The sequence below is a fragment of the Corythoichthys intestinalis genome, chromosome 18 (assembly GCF_030265065.1).
Source record: "Corythoichthys intestinalis isolate RoL2023-P3 chromosome 18, ASM3026506v1, whole genome shotgun sequence".
Classification (NCBI taxonomy): domain Eukaryota; kingdom Metazoa; phylum Chordata; class Actinopteri; order Syngnathiformes; family Syngnathidae; genus Corythoichthys; species Corythoichthys intestinalis.
This window is the reverse complement of record NC_080412.1, coordinates 10,868,064-10,892,852: the sequence shown is the minus strand read 5'-3', so window position 1 is coordinate 10,892,852 and position 24,789 is coordinate 10,868,064. Positions and strand designations below refer to the sequence as shown.

Genomic DNA, 24,789 nt, shown 5'->3' with positions numbered 1-24,789 from the left:
TGAACAGGAAAGACGGGATGAAACGAGACGAGAGTAGGAAAAAAAAAGTGAAATGCCAAAATGTGCTACACCGGCAAAACGTCCTACAAGAGGCCAGTTTGACACCCAAAGTACTACCGTGCGCTTTCAGCTTGTTTTGTTTGGATGCATACAGAGAGAAAGATGCTTTAAGAAAATACTTAAACGTAGTAATATCAAATTAGAGTGGTTTACATATGCTACGTGACTAATGTTGTCAACAGAACAACAATCTGCTTTAGAGCTACCACAAGAAACCACAATGCTTAAAAGTATGAGAGGGAAACACATGCAAAGAGTATTTTGAGGCAATGATAAGGTAATAAAAGACTCGATACAAACACAGATAGTAAGTACTTACCGTTTTTAACCGATTAGCGCATGTGTTGGACGTCTCGCCGTGCAGAAGCAATTGCAGTTACCCGGTAGTATTCGTCGAGTGACAGTGACAATCTACGTCATCACCCTGAGCGTCCATAAAACATGGCGCCCTCCGTAGGTCAAAACATGTACTAAATGTTATAGATTTTTAAATCAATGGCAATATTTTATTTGTTTCTAATAACATATTTTCGTAAAAGAGACTGGCTTATTAGAGCCTACTAGTCTTTAAGTCCGAGTTCCCTTTAAAGACCTGATCATTGACTCCATAATGATATTGATGGGTCAGATTTGACCTTCACTGCGCCAAGCCTTCAAGTAGGGGGCCAGCCCACAATACGCTTCAGTTATTCGCTGTCGGTCGCAGCAACACATGCAATGATCCAACGCCGGATTTATGTTGAAAAAGTACGAAAGCTGTACCACATACAAGCAGGGAGGATTGTCTCGGGAGTGATTTTGTTTGAGGATTCAAGGTAATTATTTTATTTTTCGTTTTTTCAAAAGAATTTTCAACGTAAAAAGCTCTTTGTTGTAAGGCTGCCGCCACATCGTCTACCGGGCTAGCATAATTCTTCGACATATTTACGTAAAATAAATGCTATCTGGATATATATATATATTTTTTTTGCTTTTAACCAAAAATCGAGACTGTTTTACGTCCATATCTATAAAGAATTCAGGGATTTAAGCATTTATTCACGAGAATTTTCACCAGAAAAGTTCTGTTTACATTTGGAGGCAACCACATTGACTAACAGACATGGACGTAAAACAGTCTCGATTCTTGGTTAAAAGCAAAAAAAAAAAAAAAAAAACGTACAGTTAGCATTTATTAAAAAATGTCAAAGTACAATAGTACTAGTCTGTCAGTCAATTCTATAAAGAATTCAGGGATTTAGGCATTTATTCACAAGAATTTCCACCGGAAAAGCTCTGTTTACATATGGCGGCCGCCACATTAAATGACAGACTAGCATCGTACTTTGACATTTTTACATAAAATAAATGCCAACTGCACAAATTTATTTTTTTTTGCTCTTAACCCACAATCGAGACTGTTTTACGTATCTATAAAGAATTCAGGGATTTAAACATTTATACACAATAATTTTCACCGGAAAAGCTCTGTTTACATATGGCGGCCACCACACTGACTGACAGACTAGCATCGTACTTCTACATATTTTAGTAAAATAAATGCTAACTGCACGTTTTTTTGTTGTTGTTGTTGCTTTTAACCAAGAATCGAGACTGTTTTACGTCCATATCTATAAAGAATTCAGGGATTTAAGCATTTATTTATAAGAATTTTCACCGGAAAAGATCTGTTTACATATGGCGGTCGCCACATTGACTAACAGACTAGCATCGTACTTCGACATATTTACGTAAAATACATGCTAACTGCACGTTTTTGTTTTTTTTTTGCTTTTAACCAAGAATCGAGACTGTTTTGTGTCCATATCTATAAAGGATTCAGGGATTTAAGCATTCATTCACAAGAATTTTTACAAGAATTTTCATCGAAAAAAAGCTGTGATTCCACTCGGTCAGCTTTGAAGGCGACGCCAACAATGCAGGTCCCCTATTATTCGGCCCCGTGTCCCGTCAATATCGTTATGAAGTCTATGACCTGATCTTTTTCACCTGATTGCAATCCTCTGAAAATGATGTGATGAGGCCTGATCGCTGATCACGTGATCGGATCAGGGCACATCCTGACTTGTTGACAATTTTACCGACATATAACTACCCAGTAGATGACAGCCATACACCATTTTAGTTATGAGCTCGGCCTACAATGACACATTGAGAGGTTTCTCAGAGAAATGGCTGCATTTTTGTAACCTACTATTGATCTACTGCTGATTACTGAAGAATGGCAACCAGTGGGTCTTGATTAAAGATACACGATAATATCGGCTACCGATAATTATCGGCCGATAATGGCAATTATGACGTCACACAGATAATACAGATAATAAAAAAATCAACCGATAATGCAATCCGATAATTATATACTTGATTTAGCCTCCAAATGTGCGCAACCAAGCAGTTTTCTCCACTTCTTCACTGCCGCCTGCTCAACCCCTCCCCTCTCTGAAGTCCCTGTGGGAGGAGGGGTTTAGGAGTACGGCGTCATAGAGTAGGCGGTGTTACACATCAGTGTTGACACTGTTGAGGCGCTCTCACTAGCGTGCGTTGCTTTTCCCGTGTGTGAAATGAAATAAACGATGCTCTCGCCATCTACAAAACAGTTCCTCAAGGCCTAAAGAAAGCGTCCTCATTGAACACCACTAGCACTAACCCAGCAGCCATTTAAAACTGCATCACAATGATTTTTGGAACGAATATGAGGCTGCTGCTAGCATGAATGCTAAAGCTATTGTTAACAAATAAACTATAAAGGAAGCTACAGGGCTTGTGACGATACAGAGACGCTGCGGTCCTCCTGGAGTCGGGGGGTTTGGGAATGCAGCCCAAAGCGAGTGGTAAACTCCCATCTATGGCTAAACACCTCACGAGATCGATAGTTGACAAGTAGCTGTCTTCCGACGGAGCCCGCCGGTCCGGCAGGCCGCCGCCGCCTTGCCCTAGGCGGGTAAAGGATGAGAGCAGAGTCATGCACCGAATGCGCCGCAGCGAGCCGGCCGGGGCGGGCGGATATCCGGTACGAACTTAGCTGCCGCCGCCACTCCGGTTCAAGACAGAGGCCTGGCGCGGGTGCTAATTTGGCAGCCGGGCGGACTGAAGGGCACAGGCGGGAGGAAATTCCCGAAATGACCCGATAGCCAAATCCCTGGATGAAAAAATAATGCAGTTTATACGACCACGATTCTTCGTGAAAGACATGCCGATCACATCAGTTTTACCACGGACATTTACACAGGTGATGTCAACAAACCATGTTTATCATGACGGCACAGTGGTTAGTTGATAACTGTAACATGCACCAAACGACACAAAGAAGTCATCCAGTCAGTAATGCATTCAGTACGCTTTAAATTTATGACGTCTTAATCAGATCATTCTTCTTAAATCTAGTCAAATAATTTTCCCCATCTTGTTTGAGTGTTGAAGACTAGTTGAATGCGCCAGATTATTCCACTTACTTGAACTAAATATTGCAATTTGTTCTTATTAAGCCCAAACATCTAAAAAAATAAGGTCATTTTCACCTAAATCAAGAAAAAATTGCTTTCAAATAATGTTTTGAACCATACATATTCTTGAATAAAGAACATTTCTGACAAGTTTTTTTTTTTTTTTTTTTTTAGGATTATGTATAATAATTTATTGCTTAAAATAAGGCTGTTAATCTTATTTTCAGCTGGCCATTTTTCTTCAAGAAATCTGAGTGAAATATACTTGAAGTGCTGGCAGTTAATTTAACTTATTTCCAATAGATTTACACTGAAAACAAGGGACTTTAACTAGTCTTAAGGAGCTGTGTTTTTGCTGTGTAGTAATGTTATACTTTAGGAATGGCATACTTTTAAAGCCATTTTTGTGCAATTTATGTATTTACTCTGTAAGTAATTGTTGCCAGAAGTTTACCATTACACAATGTCAGACAATCTGTCTTTATTTAGATGTTGGAATTTACTACTACTACTACTTGTTCACATTTGATGTTGAAAAAAAAAGAGCAATATTATTTTTGCACAGCAATATTTTCTCTTGTGTATACTTTAAAATTTTACATAAATCTTTAATAAAATTATCGGCTTGACATTATCGGTTATCGGTTGGAACGAGGAGGAAATTATCGGTTATCGGTATCGGCTGAAAAATGCATTATCGGGCATCACTAGTCTTGATAATTCAGTGAAACTGATTAGAATTCCTGTCAATTCTGGGTTGGCAAATGCACATTCAGGTCTGGTTTCCACCGAGGGTAGTCAAAAATATTAAAAAGTATTGATAGTGAAATGTTGTATCTGGACATGATATTTTATTTCAAAAGTATCGATACTCAGTTATTTGTTATTTCACGACCACGTGTCACCAGAATTTTGGTGTCACTGAAGAAGTCTATTAAACTAATTTAAAGAGTTTTAATGTAGTTTCTAAGAGCCATATGGTGATATGTTCTATATTTTATTATTATTTATTTTTATCAAAAACGCAAACATTGACTGACAGACCAGCATCGTACTTCGACATATATGCGTAAAATAAATGCAAACTGCACGTTTTTTTTTTTTTTTTTTGCTCTTAACCAAGAATCGAGACTGTTTTACGTCCATATCTATGAAGAATTCAGGGATTTAGGGATTTATTCACAAGAATTTTCACCGGAAAAGCTCTGTTTACATATGGCGGCAACCACATTGACTAACAGACATGGATGTAAAACAGTCAAAAAATGTTGAAAACTATTTATACTGAAATTTTGTATCTGGATATGATATTTTATTTCAAAAGTATCGATACTCAGTTATTTATTATTACACGACCACAGGTCGCCAGAATTTTGGTGTCTCTGAAGTCCAATTAACTAATTTAAAGAGTTTTAATGTAGTTTCTAAGAGCCATACGGTGATACGTTCTATATTTTATTATCATTGTTTTTAATGTATTGTCAAAAACGCAAACATCGACTCACAGATTAGCATCGTACTTCGACATATTTACGTAAAATAAGTGCTAACTGCACGTTTTTTGCTCTTAACCAATAATCGAGACTGTTTTACATCCATGTCTATAAAGAATTCAGGGAAAACACATATTTTTTTGAGTATCATTATTGAATAGAAAATGTTAGTATCGTGACAAAAGTATTGTACATCTTATAAAAGTCTTTAAATCTGACTTTGAACCGAGCGATGCAATTCAAACACCTAAAACCTTAGCATGTATTGTGCATTGCGACACTATGACAATCCCATTGGTGATAAAAAACACCTTAGTGTCTCGCTCCCATTGGTGATAAAACACACCTTAGTGTCTCGCTTTCATGTTGGGAGAAATTGATTTTTTTTTTGTTGAAAGCCTGTGACATTTTTTTCATTTCCTTTTTGATTATTTGAAACCGCCTTCCTCTTGTGTCTGTTGTTTGTGCTCCAAGGCCCGATAGCGACCGCGAGCTCCCGCCCCGCCTCGGCGCTCTCATTTACAAGCCGTCTAGCACGTCACGTAGCGGAATGACAAACGATGTATGTAATTGGTATGGACGTGAGGAAGCTCGGGAGGATTCCTCGCAAACGTGTCTTTGAACAAGATGCCGAAATCCCAACTCCCTACCCCCCTCTCCCCCGTACTCGTTGGACCAGAGAGACACGGCGGATTAAGCGGCTCCGGTGTCAAATTAACCGAGAAGTTGCGTTGCCTTACAAATGTAAGTCTCTCTCTCTCACTCTGCCTTTTTTTAAAATGTGAATTCGCGGAATGCGTCGATCCATTCGACTCAGGCGAATGCTTCCCGCAGCGCATCAAACATTTGAAAACACGGCGTCAAGCAGAGCGTCTCGGCAGCACGTAAATGTCGGACGGGAAGTCTCGGATTTGGCGGTTGGAACCTATTAAATGTAAATTCCTTTTGAACTGGGAGGGATGGCATTGAATGATCGTTTTTCCAGTGTCACTGACGGCGATAGCTGTTAAATTCTGGTTGTGCATAATCACAATTGAACAAAATATGTGGTTAATTTTTTCTTCAAGGTCAAGGTCAAACAACTGTTTCAAACCAAAATGGCTGCTTTGAAGCAAACCGGGTGCCCTTGACCATTTAGAGCATGGCTTCTGAAGACATTTTTTGGAGGTGTACACATGATAGATACAGTGCTGGCCAAAAGTATTGGCACCCCTGTTATTCTGTTGAATAATATTCAATTTCTCCCAGAAAATGATTGCAATTACAAATGCTTTGGTATTAATATCTTCATTTATTTTGCTTGCCCCAAAAAAAATAAAAATAAAATCATTAGCATTTTACTAGGGCTGTCTAAATTATAACACGCGGTAATTAATTTTTTAAATTAATCACGTTAAAATATTTGACGCAATTAACGCACATGTCCCGCTTAGACAGTATTCTGCCTTTTGGTAAGTTTTACAGCAGGGCTTTTTGTGCTGTCCAACAGCAAACTCTTGTGGTCGCTTTGCGACATGGTTTATTGTTTTCTTGCCAGTTCAATATGGCTGCACGACGTCTCGGGCTGACGCCTGCGTTGTAATGTTGTGCTTATATGATCCTTGGACAAGATTTGTCCGTAAGTATGGTTGTTTTAAAGAATGTACATATTATGTTCGTAAGCGAAATGTTATATTTTTTGTATGAGACGCTTTTTGTTTATGTTTAGTGAAACTGTATAGCGTGCTAAGCTAACGTTGTTGCTAATGCAATGCTTGTGTACTTTTTTTTTTTGTAGTTTTACGACGGTCTAAAGAGGACAATGGTTTGAGGCCATTTTATTAATAAATCAGATGAAAAAGGAAGAAGTCTGATTATTAAGGTGTCGTTCACTAGCTGTCTAGCTTTGGAAAAAGTAGACGCTTCGGAGTGAGGACAGCATAGACAGATTTAAATGACAGTAGAGTGAAATGCCCACTACAGTCCTTATGTACCGTATGTTGAATGTATATATCCATCTTGTGTCTTATCTTTCCATTCCAACAATTTATTTTACAGAATATATAATTTACAGAAAAATATGGCATATTTTATAGATGGTTTGAATTGCGATTAATTGCGTTTAATTCCGATTAATTAACTTTTAAGCTGTAATTAACACGATTAAAAATTTTAATCGTTTGACAACCCTACATTTTACACAAAACTCCAAAAATGGGCCGGACAAAAGTATTGGCACCCTTTGAAAAATCATGTGATGCTTCTATAATTTGTGTAATTAACAGCAGCTGTTACTTACCTGTGGTGCATAACAGGTGGTGGCAATAACTAAATCACACTTGCAGCCAGTTAAAATGGATTAAGTTGACTCAACCTCTGTCCTTTGTCCTTGTGTGTACCACATTGAACATAGAAAAGAAAGAAGACCAAAGAACTGTCTGAGGACTTGAGAAGCAAAATTGTAAGGAAGCGTGGGCAATCTCAAGGCTACAAATCCATCTCCAAAGACCTAAATGTTCCTATGTCTACCGTGCTCAGTGTCATCAATATGTCTAAAGCCAATGGCATGGTGGCTAACCTAACAAGATGTGGACAGAAAAGAAAAATTGACCTGAGATTTCAACAAAAGATTGTACGGATGGTGGATAAAGAACCTCGACTAACATTTTTAACAGTTTTTAAGCCTACAAACACATTGTCAATATTTACAACTCTGCACTCAAAACAGCCCGTTCCAATTTCTATTCTCAAATTATTCACTCTAACTCTTCCAACCCCCGTACCTTATTCTCCACTTTCGCAAAACTCACCAAACCCAAGGACAATATCACTGCCACATTCACAACAGACAAATGCAAAAACTTTCTGTCATCTTTTCATGCAAAAATCCAAACTATACACAGTTCACTTGCATCCACTTCCTTCAGTTCTCCTTCCTCAGATCTTAACAGTCCACCTCTAACATCTCACAGCTTTCCCTCCTTTTCTCCTCTTGCTCCCTCTGACATCTTCAAACTCATCTCAACCATGAATTTCTCCAGCTGCATTCTCGACCCCATACCATCCTCTCTTCTTAAAACCTGTATTCCCACTCTCATTCCTCTTATCATTAACATCATAAACACCTCTCTCACCACTGGCTCAGTCCCCTCCCCACTCAAACTCGCCACCATCACACCCCTCCTGAAAAAACCTGGCCTTAACCCCGACAACCTGGACAATTTCAGACCCATTTCCAATCTCCCACTTCTCTCAAAAATTCTGGAACGATCCGTCATAACCCAACTTCAGCACCATCTCCACTCCTCCCATATGTTTGAAACATTTCAATCTGGATTCCGCGCACACCACAGTACTGAAACAGCTCTCATCAAAGTAACCAATGATCTTCTCCTTGCCGCTGACTCTGGTTCCATCTCCATCCTCCTCCTCCTCGACCTTTCTGCCGCATTTGACACCATTGACCACAACATCCTCCTCCACCGTCTTCAGTCAATAGGGATATCTGGCACTGCACTCCTCTGGTTCACCTCCTATCTCTCCGATCGTCACCACTTCGTCTCCATCAATAACCATAAATCCCACACCTCTCCAGTCACCCATGGTGTCCCCCAAGGTTCGGTCCTCGGCCCCCTCCTCTTCATAATCTATATGCTTCCCCTCGGTCAAATCATTCGCCACCATGGACTCAATTTCCACTGCTATGCAGATGACACTCAACTTTACATTTCATCTAAATCCATCACCCCTGTCATTCTCTCTCACATCTCAAACTGCCTGTCCGACATAAAAACCTGGATGGACAATAACTTTCTCAAACTCAACAGTAACAAAACAGAACTTCTCATCACCGGACCCAAAGCTCTCCTCCCCTCTGTACAGAACCTCACTCTCCTCATTGATGGTCACCTTGTCACCCCCTCCACCTCCGTACGCAATCTTGGCATCATAATGGACTCAACACTGTCATACCAATCACACATCAGCCACCTCACTAAAATCTCCTTCTTTCATCTCCGCAACATCGCCCGCATCCGTCCCTCCCTCTCCCAAGCCACAGCTGAAATACTCATTCACGCCTTCATCACATCCAGACTTGACTACTGCAATAGCCTCCTCTATGGTCTTCCATCTTCTCATCTCCAAAAGCTGCAATACGTCCAGAACTCTGCCGCCCGCCTCCTCACCCACACCCGCTCCAGAGAGCACATCACCCCCATCCTCCAACAGCTTCACTGGCTTCCAATCTCATACCGAATTCAGTACAAACTCCTCCTCCTCACCTACAAGTCCCTGCATAATCTGGCCCCTTCCTACCTCACTGACCTCCTACAACAGCACTGTCCCTCCCGCCACCTACGTTCTGCCGACTCTAATCTCCTCACACCCATCACTCGCACTAAACTCCGAACCTTGGGGGACCGAGCCTTCGCCGCTGCTGCTCCCTCACTCTGGAACTCACTCCCAAAACCCATCAGGAACTCGGACTCATTACAAAACTTCAAATCACTCCTAAAAACCCACCTGTTCAAACTAGCTTTTCCCACCTCTTAATTCTTAATTTTGTCTTTGTGTTATGTTATGTAAAGCGTCTTTGAGTGTCCAAAAAAGCGCTATATAAGTTTGAGGTATTATTATTATTATTATCCAAAAAGTTCAAGCTGTCCTACAGTCCGAGGGTACAACAGTGTCATCCTGTATTATTCGTCGGCATCTGAATGAAAAGGGACTCTATGGCAGGATACCCAGTAAGACCCCACTTTTGAGACATAAAAAAGCCAGACTGGAGTTTGCCAAAACATACCTGAGAAAGCCAAAAACTTCTTGGAAGAATGGTCTCTGGTCAGATGAGACAAAGGTAGAGCTTGTTGGGAAAAGGCATCAACATAAAGTTTACGGGGAAAAAAACAAGGCCTTCAAAGAAAAGAACATGGTCCCCAGAGTCAAACATGGCGGAGGTTCCCTGATGTTTTGGGGTTGCTTTGCTTCCTCTGGCACTGGACTGCTTGACAGTGTGCATGGCATTATGAAGTCTAAAGACTACCAACAAATTTTGCAGCATAATGTAGGGCCCAGTGTGAGAAAGCTGGGTCTCCCTCAGAGGTCATGGGTCTTCCAGCAGGGCCCATAACACACTTCAAAAAGCACTAGAAAATGGTTTGAGAGAAAGCACTGGAGACTTCTAAAGTGGCCAGCAATGATTCCAGACCTGAATCCCATAGAACACCTGTGGAGAGATCTGATAATTGCAGTTTGGAGAAGGTACCCTTCAAATCTCAGAGACCTGGAGCAGTTGGCCAAAGAAGAATCGTCTAAAATTCCAGCAGAGCATTGTAAGAAACTCAGTGAAGGATACCGGAAGCGGTTGTTTGCAGTTATTTTGTCTAAAGGTTGTGCTACCAAGTCCTTTATTAGGCTGAGGGTGCCAATACTTTTGTCCGGCCCATTTTTGGAGTTTTGTGTAAAACGATAATGATTAAAAAAAATTTCCATTCTATTTTGTGTTTTTTTTCACTGCAAGCAAAATACTAGTAAATGAAAATATTACTACCAAAGCATTTGTAATTGCAATCATTTTCTGGGTGAAATTGAGCATTATCTGACAGAATTGCAGGGGCGCCAATACTTTTGGCCAGCACTGTATGCCTTAAAATTTCAGGTTACTGCACTGGCTTCAGGGGCTGAATTTTCCAAAAAAATGTTTGTGGAAAGCCTTTGGAAAATTGTCTTAAAATGGTCACAGCCTTGCTGTGTCATTTGAAACATGTTTTGTTTTGGAGACATTTTTGTTGATTTACTCATGATAAAGATGTCTACTAAATGTTATGTTACACAGTGAAACTGGCTTCAGGGGGTGAACGTCTATGTTTTATGATGTATCCCCAGAAAATGGCTCTATTAATCCCAAATGGAAGCCTTCCTGTAGCTTTTCAGACTGATAGCAGATGATAAGATAACGTGTATTATGACAGTATTTTACTATGGCTACCATCATTTTTGCACCCACCAAATTGATCAAGAAAACGATTTGTTCACACATAGACTGCACTAGACTATAAGCCGTGGGTTTCCACATTTCCATTATGGGATATTCACACAAAAACATGCAGCTCATTGGACTGTACAATTAACCGAAATGGACGATCAGTAGGGGGAAAAATAGTAGCTTATGATCCAAAAATTGCAGTATACACTCAATGTAAATTGTAATGACTGATATTGAAGGAAGAACCGCTTGGATAATGATAACCAACCAGTGTTGTCACAGATCACTTGAAAAAGTAATTTAATCACTGATTACTGATTATGCCTCCAAAAAGTATTGCAGTTACTTTACTGATTACTTTATTGTCAAAGTAACTAAGTTAAAAGTAATTTAATGGTTACTTTTTACCATTTTTTTCCATTTGCTGCCTCAACATAAAAATGACAACAAGAAAAAATGTCATCACTTGTAATTGACCCCCCGATAATTGAATTTAAAGAGGAAGATTAAAAGTTTTAGTTAGCGGGGATTTAATTCGTCGATGTAGTTGATTTCAACCACCATTGACCCGAGCTAGCTTATCCATTCAGGAGCCCTGAAACTTACAAATAACTGACAAACTGCATGGAATTTGTTGAAATCAACTCCACCGATTAATTAAACCCCCGCTAACTCAAAGATTAAGCCTAATGTAAAAAAAATCTGAACTTCGGGTTAGGGTTTAGGAGTTACGGTTAATGACATCTCAGTGCCAATGTAAAACAAAGCAAATTGACTGCGCAATAATCAACAACACACAAATGAATTGTGCAATAAACACAAAGTTGGGGGCAGGCGCGAATGCGCGCGCACAACCCAGAAGTACACAGTACACACACGCAGTCAATTTAGCAGCAAAACATTGCGGAAACTACGCATTTTAAACTGAATCGGACTTACAACTTACCTCATGGCATAAATGTACAACATGAATATGATGTAAAGAATGTTTGCCGACATGGAGCGATGCGTACCTGCCGTTGCAACGGCAAAGCTACGAAACGGCTTCAACCAATCGCTGGAACCCTCCAGAATAAAGGAAAAATTCAAGGACGCACACAGATCAACATTCTCTCTCACATCTCAACAGGTGGCCGCACTCAGCTCAAATATGGACCCCGCGTTCGTCACACCTTTCTCTTTCCCAAAACACTTAGCGCGTGTGACTCGAGACCAAAACAGGTAGTAACAGTGAGCGGTTACCATGGAAACGAACCCATAGTAGTAGTAAGAAGATGGGATCCTATCTAACATTTTCTATTCGAAATGCTCTCCATACATGACTACAATTGTCTTCATTCTACATATATTATGAGGCAATATCAAAATAGTCACACACAGACACTAAGGAAACTAATTTTAATCAGATTACTGGTTTGGAAAATGAACGTGTTAGATTACTCGTTACTGAAACAAAGTAATGCGATTACAGTAACGTGTTACTGACACCACTGTAACCAACCAAGAAAAGTAGTTTGTTCTGACTTTTGTTTTAGTTTACCAAGTTATGAATAATTGACAACAAAAGTAAAGTTATCCTTCAGCTACAATCCGAGTGTGTTTGCCTGGCATCTGGGAATTTCAAAAATATGCATTGAAGAAGTATTCACAATTCGACTTGGTGACATCATTCCACGTTTTACAACAAAAGTATTTTTCTCAGCGTTTTCTGCTGTCGTTTTGACTTGCAATAATGATAACGTCTGCAGTGAAGGGATTCAGATTGCTTTTTGTTTGCAATGCGCCGACTTTTGAAAAGCTTGGAGCATGAATGTAACGTTTTGAGAAAATGCCTGACAACAAAGGAGATTTTGATGATGTATGCAGCCTCAGTTCCCCCATCGGTCATTACAATGTGTTTACTTTGGCGCTTTTTGTTTCAAGTTGTTTTTTTTTCAAGCATTATGCTAAGACGCTTGAGAGCTTCGGGGAAAAGTAGCTGTGATGGGCAGTGAAGAAGGGGGTGCTTGTAGATTTGAAATAAATAGTCTCTTTGAAGCAACTAACGTGTGATGGCTTTGACACTAATCCCCTTCAAAGGCGGCCCTTACAAAAAAAACAAAAAATTCGGACCCATGCCGTGTGCTCGCACATTTTGGAGCACCTAAGCCGCTAGGGCTGCAATACCGTATTATGTATTGGCCTGTATAAAATCTATAAGTTTCTTGCTGTGTCATACAATTTTATTTCATGTTGTGCTGATTTTACCATTTAAGTTCGCAGTCATGGACAATTTGGGGTCTGATCCTTTAGAGACAATTGAAAAATTTTCAAGTCGCTGACGGTAGACATGGCTGCTGCAGCTATTTTATTGAGGAAATTATTCCAAATCAATAGGCTAAGCGAGGAATAGGAATCACAAAATAATCTATCAATAAGATCATTCCAAATATAGAGATTTATTACCTTAACATTCATTCATTCGCAGCCTGAACTCCAGTTCAAATGGTTAAGTCGTCTTTCACAGTCAATGGCAGCCAATGATTTAGCTTAACTGAAGCAATGTCACAGGAAGGCTGCCATTTTGGATTATATTGGCCTTTTTATTACAATTACTAGCCATAAAATGCAAAGTTTTATTTTTGAATTCAGCCGCTGAAGCCGATGTCACTTAGCAACATGAAATTTGGTAGACATGTCTGTTGTGTGTAGACTCACAAATATAGCCATGATCCAAAAGATGCGGGTCAGCCTTTTTGCCCTTGTATGGCCGTTTTGGTTTGAAACAGTTATTCTGCCGCATTTTGACCTCCAAGAACAATTACGATTTGTGTCCAATCCTGCTCAAATGGATTGGACGTTTATCGCCATTAATGGCATTGAAACATTATCCTTTACTTTTGAGGCTAGTGTTGTACGATATGACGATACATATTGCTAAAATGTGAGAAACCTTTCTATCAACATTTTACGTGCCTGATGTCCTTATTGCCATAAAGAGACTTCTTCCGGCAGTGTAAATTTTGGGCAGATGGTGCCCAATCTGCGCTGACTTGCTACATTGATGGGATTCAATACGGCATAGTAGGACCACCAATTGCCCTCAAGATGTCCCTATCTCAACTCAATAGTCAATAGCCAACTCAATAGCCAACTGGCTCCCATGCCAATTGTATATGAGTAATGCATGCAAGAAAATTGAAACGAAAAAAACAAAACAAGACTAGCCCTGCAAGCAGGACTGAACAGGCCCTCGCAGTTTGGCGCAACTCGTCACGCAAACTCGGTTCTAATTGGGCCAATTTGACAAAGTGTGCCAAATTCTGTGGCTGTGTAAGCTGCCTAAGTCCCTGAAAAAAATATACTTCCGCTTAATGGCGAACAAAGGTTGGTCACGGCAACAGACAGGGTAATGTGGACGTGGAGTTTAAAATATAGTATTACAAAAGGTCTTCAAACTACAACTAGAAAATGCAATTTCTGGAGAAATTACTCTGGGTCTTTGCTGTGTGGAGATACAGATCTTAGCCCCGCCCAGGTTGGTTTTGGGACATGGTTTGGGAACATTTCGGGAACAATATCAGGTCACTTCCTGTTGATTTGGGGACGTTTGGGGGACACGACCTGGTCATAACAGGTCAGTTTCTGTTGATTTGGGGACATTTTGGGGACATTTCCAGGTCATATCAGGTCATTTGGGGACATTTGGGGGATACGTCCTATTGATATCTGGTCATTTCCTGTTGATTTGGGGACATTTGTTTTTTTGCCATTGAAAATGTATAGGAAATTTGGACATCCATGGCCGTCAATGGCATCGACTAACATTTGTGTCAATGGAATCCAAGTACATTAGTATCAATAGAATCAACAAACATGGCCGTCAATAGCATTAAACAAAGTAAATGCCATTGAAAATAAATGGGAAAATTCAGACGTCCATGATCGTCAATGGCACCGACTTCCATATGCGTGAATGGAATCAAGGACATTTGGGGGACATTTCCTATTGATATCTGTTCATTTCCAGTTGATTTGGGGACATTAGTTTTTTTGTCATTGAAAATGAATGGGAAATTTGGACGTCCATGGTCGTCAATGGCATCGACTTACATATGCGTCAATGGAGTCCAAGTACATTGGCCTCTATAGAATCGACATAAATGGACGTCAATGGCAAGGACGTGCATAGCCCTCATTTGCAGTTGTGTACTTGTGTCAATGCAATGCGAATGACATTGGAAATGAATGGGAAATTTGGACGTCCATGTTCGTCAATGGCATCGACTTACATATGCGTCAATGGAATCCAAGTACATTGGCATCATTAGATTCGACATACATGGCTGTCAATGGCATCAATGCATTGTAAATTCCATTGGAAGTGAATGGGAAATTTGAACATCGCATCCCATTAAAAGTGAATGGGAAAGTTGTTTTTTTTTTTCTTGGTCCAAAAATCGGTGTTTACGGCCAAACGGAAAATTTTTCGGGCTCGTTAGAAAAATTTGTTTCAATATTCGAACAGTGCCTATCAGTTAAACGGTTCGGGCTGTGCAGCGCGCCGAAGAAATCTCATTTTAAAAAAAACAACAAAAAAAAACAGAATAACACTATCTGGGTCTTTTCCAAAGATCAAAGATAATGATTAATCTGTAAATAACTGGAAATGTATAAGTAAAATGAGTGACTTTCTGTTGTCATTAGTTGGTGCTACAGAGTTGATGCAAATGACCCATACAGGACCCTTCAAGGTATGACTCAACAAGCATGGGAAGTTTGGCGCAGATACAGTATGTTATATATCTGCCAAGTTATGACTGTTCAAAATTTGTTGTGAGGCAAAATGCTGAGGGTCTTTTCACTATCCTTTTTTGACCCATTCACTTCAACGAAAACTCGATATTTTTCATCCGATGCCTGAAAACATGTCTTAGGGCTCCCCTGATGCAGGTTTGTGGTCAGTTGATTTTTGTCAGTGGAGGAAGAACCTTTCTCGTATGCAAGGGCGTTTCCTGATCCCACCAGGGGGCGCCATGCCTAATTGGTAGTATTTCAATGCACTCGTGTTCAGGCTGGGATACCTCTCATGCTTGCCAGATTTGAAAAAAATTGCACCTTGTATCAGAAAGTTATTAGTCATTTACTAAATGTGGAGTGTTGCGAAAAAAACGCCCGACTTTGGTACCCCGCTCAGGTCACACCCGTGAATGAAAACTCACCATTTTGATAACTTAACATCTCATTTGTCTCATGAACAGTCTCACCAATCTTGAGGAGGATCCAACTAACTGCCTAAGTGCAATGATCTCATACGTGAATGCTGTTTATCGACTAAAATTGCATGTTTTTTAACATTCAAAGCCAAATACCCGATTTCCTGTTGGGTTTAGAACATGAGCGCAGAGACTTTCTGGAGTGCTTTTGCACAAGGTATTGACTCCCCAAATTTCATCGATCTACGTTGAAAAAACCTATTTGGAAAAGCCTTTTTGAAAATTTCAAGGGGGCGCCACTGAGCCATTTTGTTACATTTTTTCTGCAACGTTGGAAAATTTTCAAAATTTACGCGAAGCAGCATGTACTAGTATGTACAAATTTTGGTGGGTTTTTGAGCATGTTCAGGCCTTCAAATTGGCTATTTTCATTTGCTATGAAAAAGAAATAATAATCCTCTGCATTCCAATAGGGCTCTCGCGCCAGTTGGTGCTCGGGCCCTAAAAATATCAAGACATAATCCGTTTGTTCTAATATCGATTTTAAAGATTTATTATTTATGATATTATTCTAACTTAATACTGTATATAGCAGACTTGAAGGTAAAACCACTCGTCACAATTACTAGTAGATAATCTGATATCCTTACATTTGAACATTAACATGTATGCTACAGTACTGGTTCTATTTATTTTGGATAGTTTTGGGTTTCAGCACTACTTGATACATTTAACATTTGTGAGAGGCTAATGAGTGGTGGGAAGCTATCATAATTGTATAATTTTTTCATCAAATAGTTACAAATGTATTGTGGCATATAGATTTTGTAATATAAAATATCATGATAGGAGATAATTTTCCCTATCTCAAAGCACTCGTTCATGCTTTATCATTCAAAATTCCGTAAGCTCGGTAACAATAGACCTTCGGTCACAGTGGGCCGCTTTTCATTACTTAACTTCCTCCATACAGCTATTCTTATGCTAACAGTACGCACTGTAGGTCAGAGCGAAGCCCACAGTGAATCATCATCAAATGCTATTTGCCCACGTCAACAGCAAGTGGCCTTCAATCAGGTGCTTTCCCACCTGAAATGCACCGAGAGCGCAGGGCTTCACCCTCATGGACGAGTGGGCCGTGCCGTAACCAGCTACGCGTGGCTAAAAACTCTGCGCCGCCTACTGTAATGCCTCTTAAAAAAAATAGCACTGTATGTTCCGCCTCAGAGTTTTTTTAAATTGTGCATTCAAGTTGAATGACACTGGTGAAGGCCAACATCTTTTTGTCCTTCCTTAAGAAATTCACTTGACTTTTTTTTTGTTTCTTTTGACTTGCAAACAAAGCCCCCACATGGGTCAGGGCGATGGTGAGTGGAACCAAACAAAACATACAGTACAACCTTGAGAATAGCATCAAGAAAAGCAAGACGTTTCGTTCCTCAAAAACTGATTGTGTGCTCCAAAGTCATTCATCAAGAACTCCATCCATTCATAAAAATCCAACCATTGAATAACAAAGAAAGAGTCTTCATTCACCCAAACTTTCTTGAATTAAGTAAAGAATGATGTGGAAGAAAAGGCCTGAAAATCACCCCAAAAAAATAACATCTCTTCATTGAAAGAAGTTGATTTGTTCCCTCCAAGAAATTGCTGTCTTAATTAACCCCTTGATGCCAAGTAAACCTTTTGATTTTTGATTGATTTCAAAAGTATTTTTCTTTTTTTAGGACTGGCAAAAAATGTTTTTGACAAGAAAGTATACAATTTTTTTCAAAGGGAAAAAAAGTGGTTTTTTTTTGTTTTTGTTTTTTAAGTAATAATCATAATTCATGATGAGAAATCAATTAATTAATTTTCTTTCCATATATATATATATATATATTCCACATATATATATATATATATATATATATATATATATATATATATATATATATATATATATCAGGGATGTCAAACGATTAAAATTTTTAATCGAGTTAATTACAGCTTAAAAATTAATTAATCGTAATTAATCGCAATTAATTGCAATTCAAACCATCTATAAAATATGCCATATTTTTCTGTAAATTATTGTTGGAATTGAAAGATAAGACACAAGATGGATATATACATTCAACATACGGTACATAAGTACTGTATTTCTTTATTATAACAATAAATCAACAAGATGGCATTGCCATTATTAACATTCTGTTAAAGTGATCCATGGATAGAAAGACTTGTAGTTCTTTAAAGATAAATGTTAGTACAAGATATAGAAATTTTATATTAAAACCCCTCTTAATGTTTTTGTTTTATTAACATTTGTCAAATTTTCAATCAAAAAATAAACTAGTAGCTCGCCATTGTTGATGTCAATAATCACACCATGCTCACTCCTGAATCCCATAAAATCTTTTGGACCCAAGCGCCAGCAGAGGGTGCCAAACACCAAAAAACAAGTAACAAGCGGCCATTACACTGCTGTCATTTTAATCTGTTTGAGCAGGGCATGTGCGTTAATTGCGTCAAATATTTTAACGTGATTAATTTTAAAAATTAATTACTGCCCGTTAACGCGATAATTTTGACAGCCCTAATATATATATGTTATTCATTTGTTTGACAGATGAAAAATGTTAATAAAGCCATCCATTCCAGCTCGATTTTTTTGGACTGGAAATAAGAAAAAATTCCATAAAAAAACTTTTGACTCATTTGTGTCAGTTGTTTTCTGTAGTCATTAGGAAAAAGTCCCCACCCAACTTAATAATTTAGATTCAAATCTTCCAGCCCATGACTCAACATGACTTTAAAGCCAACTGCAACCCAATGAACACAAGCAATATTGTATCTGTATGTGGAACTATGAACAAAGCATATTTTCATTCTGACTCTTCCAACAGTAGTAGCACTGAAATAACGACCATGGTAAACAATCACCATACTTCAGCTGTGTATTCAGTATGACACATTATCGCTCATCACGACTAGAGGTGACAAGTAACTCCCTTATTGCAGCTTTTTACTATACAAATGTGACTTTTTGTCCCTTGGGAGCCGCGGAACCTTCCCTCGTGTCCAGCTGAGCAGAAACAAATCGGAGTGTGTGTGTGTTGGGCACTGTGAGAGGGGAAAAAATGGATTTTTGCACCTTGTAGATCAGAGGGCTTGTGAAGCGAGGCGAGGCAAAAGGAGAAGAGGGAATGTGAAGCAGGGGATGGTTTTAACTCATTCACTGCCCTTGATGGCAGTAGACGTAGGCTCGAGCGATAAATTGATTTTATCAATCAATTTGAGTTTTTTGGTATTTATTTTTTTTGTGGTTGATTGAAAAAAAAATATATATGTTTTTTATTGTTGCTTCTTTTTTTTTGAGGGGGGCGGGCAAAAAAGGAAAACTAGCAAACAGTTAGATCCAGAGAGTTGTTACTGTGAAGTTATTAGTATTTGGGGGCTGACAGCACAAATAGGGAGAGAAACAAAAGGTTTTGCACTCTATAGCCCCTTTCAGACATATATCCCGGTAAATTACCGTGTAAAGTAATGCGGGATTAACCCGAGTCATTGCTTTCAGACATGGAGAGTTATCCCAGGAATGACACGCACTTTCACAAACTCGTACCGTGTTGCCGACTCGGCGCTCTCTGTGCGGGGAGGGCAGCTGGCGCGATTTTATAACCTGGACAGTCGGCATCGGCAACAAAATAAACCACACATTTCCAAAAATGGATAATAGGCTCTAATCCTCGGCTTTAAGAGCCAGTAGAATATAATTTAATTTAGATGTTTTCAGTTTAATTTAGCTATTTACAGTTTGCCATGTTAATAATTGCGATGTTTGTTTACCGCTTTTCGTCTTACTGCGAAGAAAGAGGAAATGATGATCGGCTCGACATGATATTTACGTGATCAGCCATCGTGCTGTTACCAGGGAATTTAACGCGTGCATTTACACATACCGCTTCCAGGGAAAGGCCCGGACATTATACCAAGATGCCACTCGGTAAATGTCCGCGTCATCTTTGTGTCAGTCAACCCAGGTAATTGCTTTCACGCATCAGGGCGACACGTTTAAATCCCGGGAGGTAAACGGTGTTTTGATGTGTGTGAAAGGGGCTTATTTTCGTTCAACATTTAACTTTTTTACTTTGTTACTATTTTTATAATGGGGGGGGCTTAACCTCATAACGACTTGGCGTCCACATACGTGGCAACACTTGAGTTAATATTTTAGCCGAAATGACTTAAAACGTAATGTCCCCATTTGTGAAGGCCAGATCTCAAATATATATATATATATGTATATAAATCATATATATGTATCTACAGTATATATATGTAAATATATGTGTATATATTTGAGATGTGACCAAAATTTCGGCGCTGAAAACTTTTTGCCGAAAATAGCTAAAATTGCAGTTTCGGTTAAAAGACCAAAAGTTTACCACCGAATAGTGTGAAGAACCGTAGCCCTCTTGTGATGATGCAATCAAAGCACGGCGAGAAGCAACATTGCTTCTCGTCCCGCGCCACATCGAGTATTTGAGCCCGTGTGTGAGTGGTTTGGAGTTTAATCAAGCGAGCAGTACACAAATAAAATAGTATTTAAAAGCATACATGTGCATTTGCTGTGGTTTAGTTCAATATTTTATGGCACAACCACTTCTTTTCGTCACATTTCTTCCGCGACTTCCACACCCCCTCTGCCAGTCGCTCAGCTTCGTCACTGCTGGGACTTGGCCCACTCGCCTGGCTCTCGATCGATTCCACTTCTTGCACAAGAAAACAGCAAGTCTTATTTTAATGAGTACAAGAGATTGTAATAGCCTTGTAAATAGCTTTACTAGTTTCGGCAAGAACAGAATAGTTTTTTGCTATTGTTGTGAACTATAGTTCCACACAAATGTACATCAAGATCGCATTTAGCTTAGCAAATGGAGGTATGCCCCACACTTCCAAGAAAGCGCATCAGGCAAAGGGTATTAATCGGAAAAAAAATGATAATGAAAAAAATGAAATAAAGAATTCTCTGAATACATGTGTATTATTTGGCCTTTCAGATATTGTATATGTATACATCATAAGTCTTTACTTTAGTTGTGATGGAGTTCACAAGAACAGGCTCTAACAGGTCCAGCATGTCATAGCAGGGTGTAAGTTGCTAGCTGGATCATCGTAATATAAAGGAACATCTGTAACCATTAGAAGTGCCCAGATCCCAATGGGCCACGTCACAGAAGGACGCTGAGAACAACAAGGCTGAGGTTCTGTGGGACTTCAGCTTTAAGATTGAAAAACAACTCCAGGCTAGCCATTGTGGTTGTGGACAAAGAGCAGAAGAGAGTGTCGGTGTTGGATGTGGCAATTCCAGTTGATGCCAACATCAGGAAGAAGGAACACAAGAAGGTGGAGAAGTATCAAGGGCTGAAAGAGCAGTTGGAGCGGATGTGGACGGTGAAGGCTAGCGTGGTTCCCGTGGTAGTGGGAGCACTCGGGGCAGTAACCCGTAAACTGGCAGGATGCTTGTAGCAAATCCCAGCAACAACATTTGAAGCATCATTCCAGAGGTGTGCAGTCCTTGGAACAGTTAACATGCTGCATAGAACCCTCAAATTCCCATGCCTCTGGCAGGGGACCCGAGCTTGAGGTTGACACCGATACCACCCCATTAGGGGCGAGAGGGACTTTTATATAATAAATTATTAATCATTATTTATCTATATATTTTAAAGGAGAAATACAATAACGAATTAATAAAAATAATAAATTTAGAATGAATAAAAACAAAAATATCCTTTATGCTTTCTCTTAACACTCTGGTCATTAAAAAAAAAAAAACAACAACTAATTTTCTGCCCTTGACAAGAACAGACATGCAATTCATTTAAATGAATGCTCATGTTTCAGTGCCATTGACGGCGCTAGACGTCCAATCCATTTAGAGTTGAAGGGACGTTGAATAACTGTCCTAGAAAGCATGTCATCAAGCTTTTCAGCTAATTTCACCTGGCAAGCTTTTTGAGCTGTCGCCACAGACTGAGTGGCTATACTGGCGAAAAAGAGCAGTCGGTAGCGCGGGCGGCCATCGATCAATCCTGTCAATACGGTATCATAATAGCTGCTCAAGGCTTAATTAGCCTGCGGACACTCCACCCCTATAACAGGTGCACGCTATGCGTGTATCACATCACCTGGAATTGACAGGTTTCGCTCTGATTGCGAGCTGACGGGTTCTACACGCGCAAAACCCCCACACGCCCTGTTGCCTATTTACCAGCGCTTCCTCTTATGTAACAATGCAACACATGCGTTACAAGCACAAATAGATGTCAGTTGCAAGTACAATGTGAAACGTGACAAGGTTGATGGAGATGGCTAAAGGATGAACGGCTTTGGTTCAAATGCATATTGGTTGTACATAAGTAATGGACCTTTAATCAGCATAGTAAAGTCTCAAAATGGGAACTTTTTGGACTATTTTTTTTTGGAATTGTAAAATAAATAGACCAAAAAAAAAAAGAATTTTACCTGAGGTTTTCTATGCAGAAAATGCATTTTTGCACAAAAATATGAGTTTTGCCCTCTCAAACCAAAAAGTGATTATCATTGTTTTTTGTCTAAAAAAGTGTATTTCTTTTTTCACAAATATTAAAAAAAAAAAGAAAAAAGAAAAACATCACTTTTATGCCAAGAGTTTTTTCTTTTGTCCTACAAATCATTTTTTCACAGCTTACTCTTAAAAAATACATTTTATTTCCTCAAAATACTTTTACCGGGGGAATAAAAATCCCATTCCATCATACTCACAAACACAACTTCTGTTTCCTGACTTATTTATGTATAAAAAAGACTACTTCCGACAAACATTTTTCATCCTCTGAAAATACATTTTTCCCCACTGATATCTTTATCGTCATTTACGATAATATTGTCCAAATCATTTTAAGGTTCATTCACTGCCATCATTTCAATGTCAAGCGCAGTCGATGGCAACCTATGAGTTAAACTCAACGTGAGTTCCTTCGAGTAATACGCAAAAGAATCACTTCCTAAGTAAAGTTCAGTCATATTTCACTTTAAGCTTCATACATTTTAGTTGATACTTTACCCCATGCAGGCGTTTCTTGTTGTAAAAAGTTTCTTAACCACTGTTGTAAAAGATCCCAAAGCGGTTCAGTGAGTGGAATTAAGGACGTCTTACCTGCGTTTCTCAGCTTGCGGTTGCGAAAGACACTAATGATGACAAGCAGGTTGCCCAGCACGTCCACCACGGTGGTGAAGATGAGCACGCTGGCCAGGATGCCGATGACCCAGGCGGGCCGGCCGCCCCCCTCCTCGCCGGTCGGGGCTCGCGGCTCCTCCGAGCGGTTGCGGAGGAGCGCCAGAGTGTCGGGCATCACGTCCCGCCAAGCATCGCCGCGCCTCCACTTTCTCCTCCTTCCTTCTTCTTCTGCTGCTTTCTCTTGTTGTTCTCACCGAGACACTTGATAGGCAGAGGGAGGCGCTCACGTGTGACCTACATAAAGTTACACCGGTCTTTTGCTCACAAAAAGTCATTCATCCACAGCGCACCCGCTTTCCTCCTCCTCAGCTGGACTGCTTACGTGCTTTCCTTTTTTTTTTTAGACAGGGGTCTCCCTCTTTACCGCCGCTCTAGCGGGAGCAAAAGGGATGCCGGGTCCAAACCGTTGTGACGCCATCCCCGAGGAAAACCCACCCGACCGAGCCTTCCCGCTAACACCCCCGCCTCACACACGCGTGCGTGCACAGTCTTCCCGCTGAGGTGCGCATGGAGACACCCCGCGAGTAACACTAACACATCACTACCTCCCACGCATCTTTATAGGTTTAGGCGCTCTCTCTCTTTCTCTCTCTCTCTCTCTCTCGCTTGCGCGCCCTGGCATCTCCCAACATGCTGAGCGATGCCAGCTCAACGTCACATTCACAGAAACGCAGCATATTTCTTGCCCTTTTAAATTTGAATCTGAAATTGTTGGATTATATTTAAACTTCTCATTGTCCAAAATAATTTGATGGGTTAAAATGCTCCCCACGAATTAAACCTGTCATAAAAAAGTATTATTTACTGTTTTTTTCATTTTTAGGCAAAGAAGTCAATAACATAACAATTAATGTCCTCCAACCTCCCAAAATAATTGTGAAAAATACCGTATCGGCCCCAATATAAGACGGCCCTGATTATAAGACGACCCCGTCTTTTTCAAGACTCAAGTTTGAAAAAAGACTTTTTGAACACCAAATTAATTTATATACAGAAAATACATCCGAAACAAATGATTATAACAATGTATTTGAGAGAAAAAGCATGTTATTTTGCCTCATTCAAATCTTAATATCTGAACATTTAAATATGTAAACTAACGTTCAATCACATTCGTAAATGAATGGCTTCTGGTTTTTGAAATGTAAATAAACCAATCTATTGTGATAAAACAACAAAATTGCAATAGACCCTACCCACGTGACGTCACAACTCCGCCCTCCTGAATGGTACCGCCCAATTGTCCGTCAAAACATAGTGTTAACCTGTTACGGCTACGTACATTCCTCCTATTTACGGCGTGTTTTTCTGCTCCTTAACATTAATAATCAAAATGGTGAAGGCGTGTGTGGCTGTTGGTTGC

At 39.7% G+C, this 24,789-nt stretch overlaps 1 protein-coding gene across 1 annotated transcript in view; it reads right to left on the bottom strand.

The window, feature by feature from the left end:
• mtnr1bb (melatonin receptor 1Bb) overlaps nt 1–23,914 on the bottom strand; it is a 112,416-nt gene extending 88,502 nt beyond the window's left edge. The window contains exon 1 of the mRNA XM_057820738.1: nt 23,346–23,914. Within this exon, the coding sequence (XP_057676721.1) occupies nt 23,346–23,541 (196 nt within the window). The 5' untranslated portion in view covers nt 23,542–23,914. The remainder of the gene's footprint in view (nt 1–23,345) is intronic.
• Nucleotides 23,915–24,789: the final 875 nt, after the last annotated feature.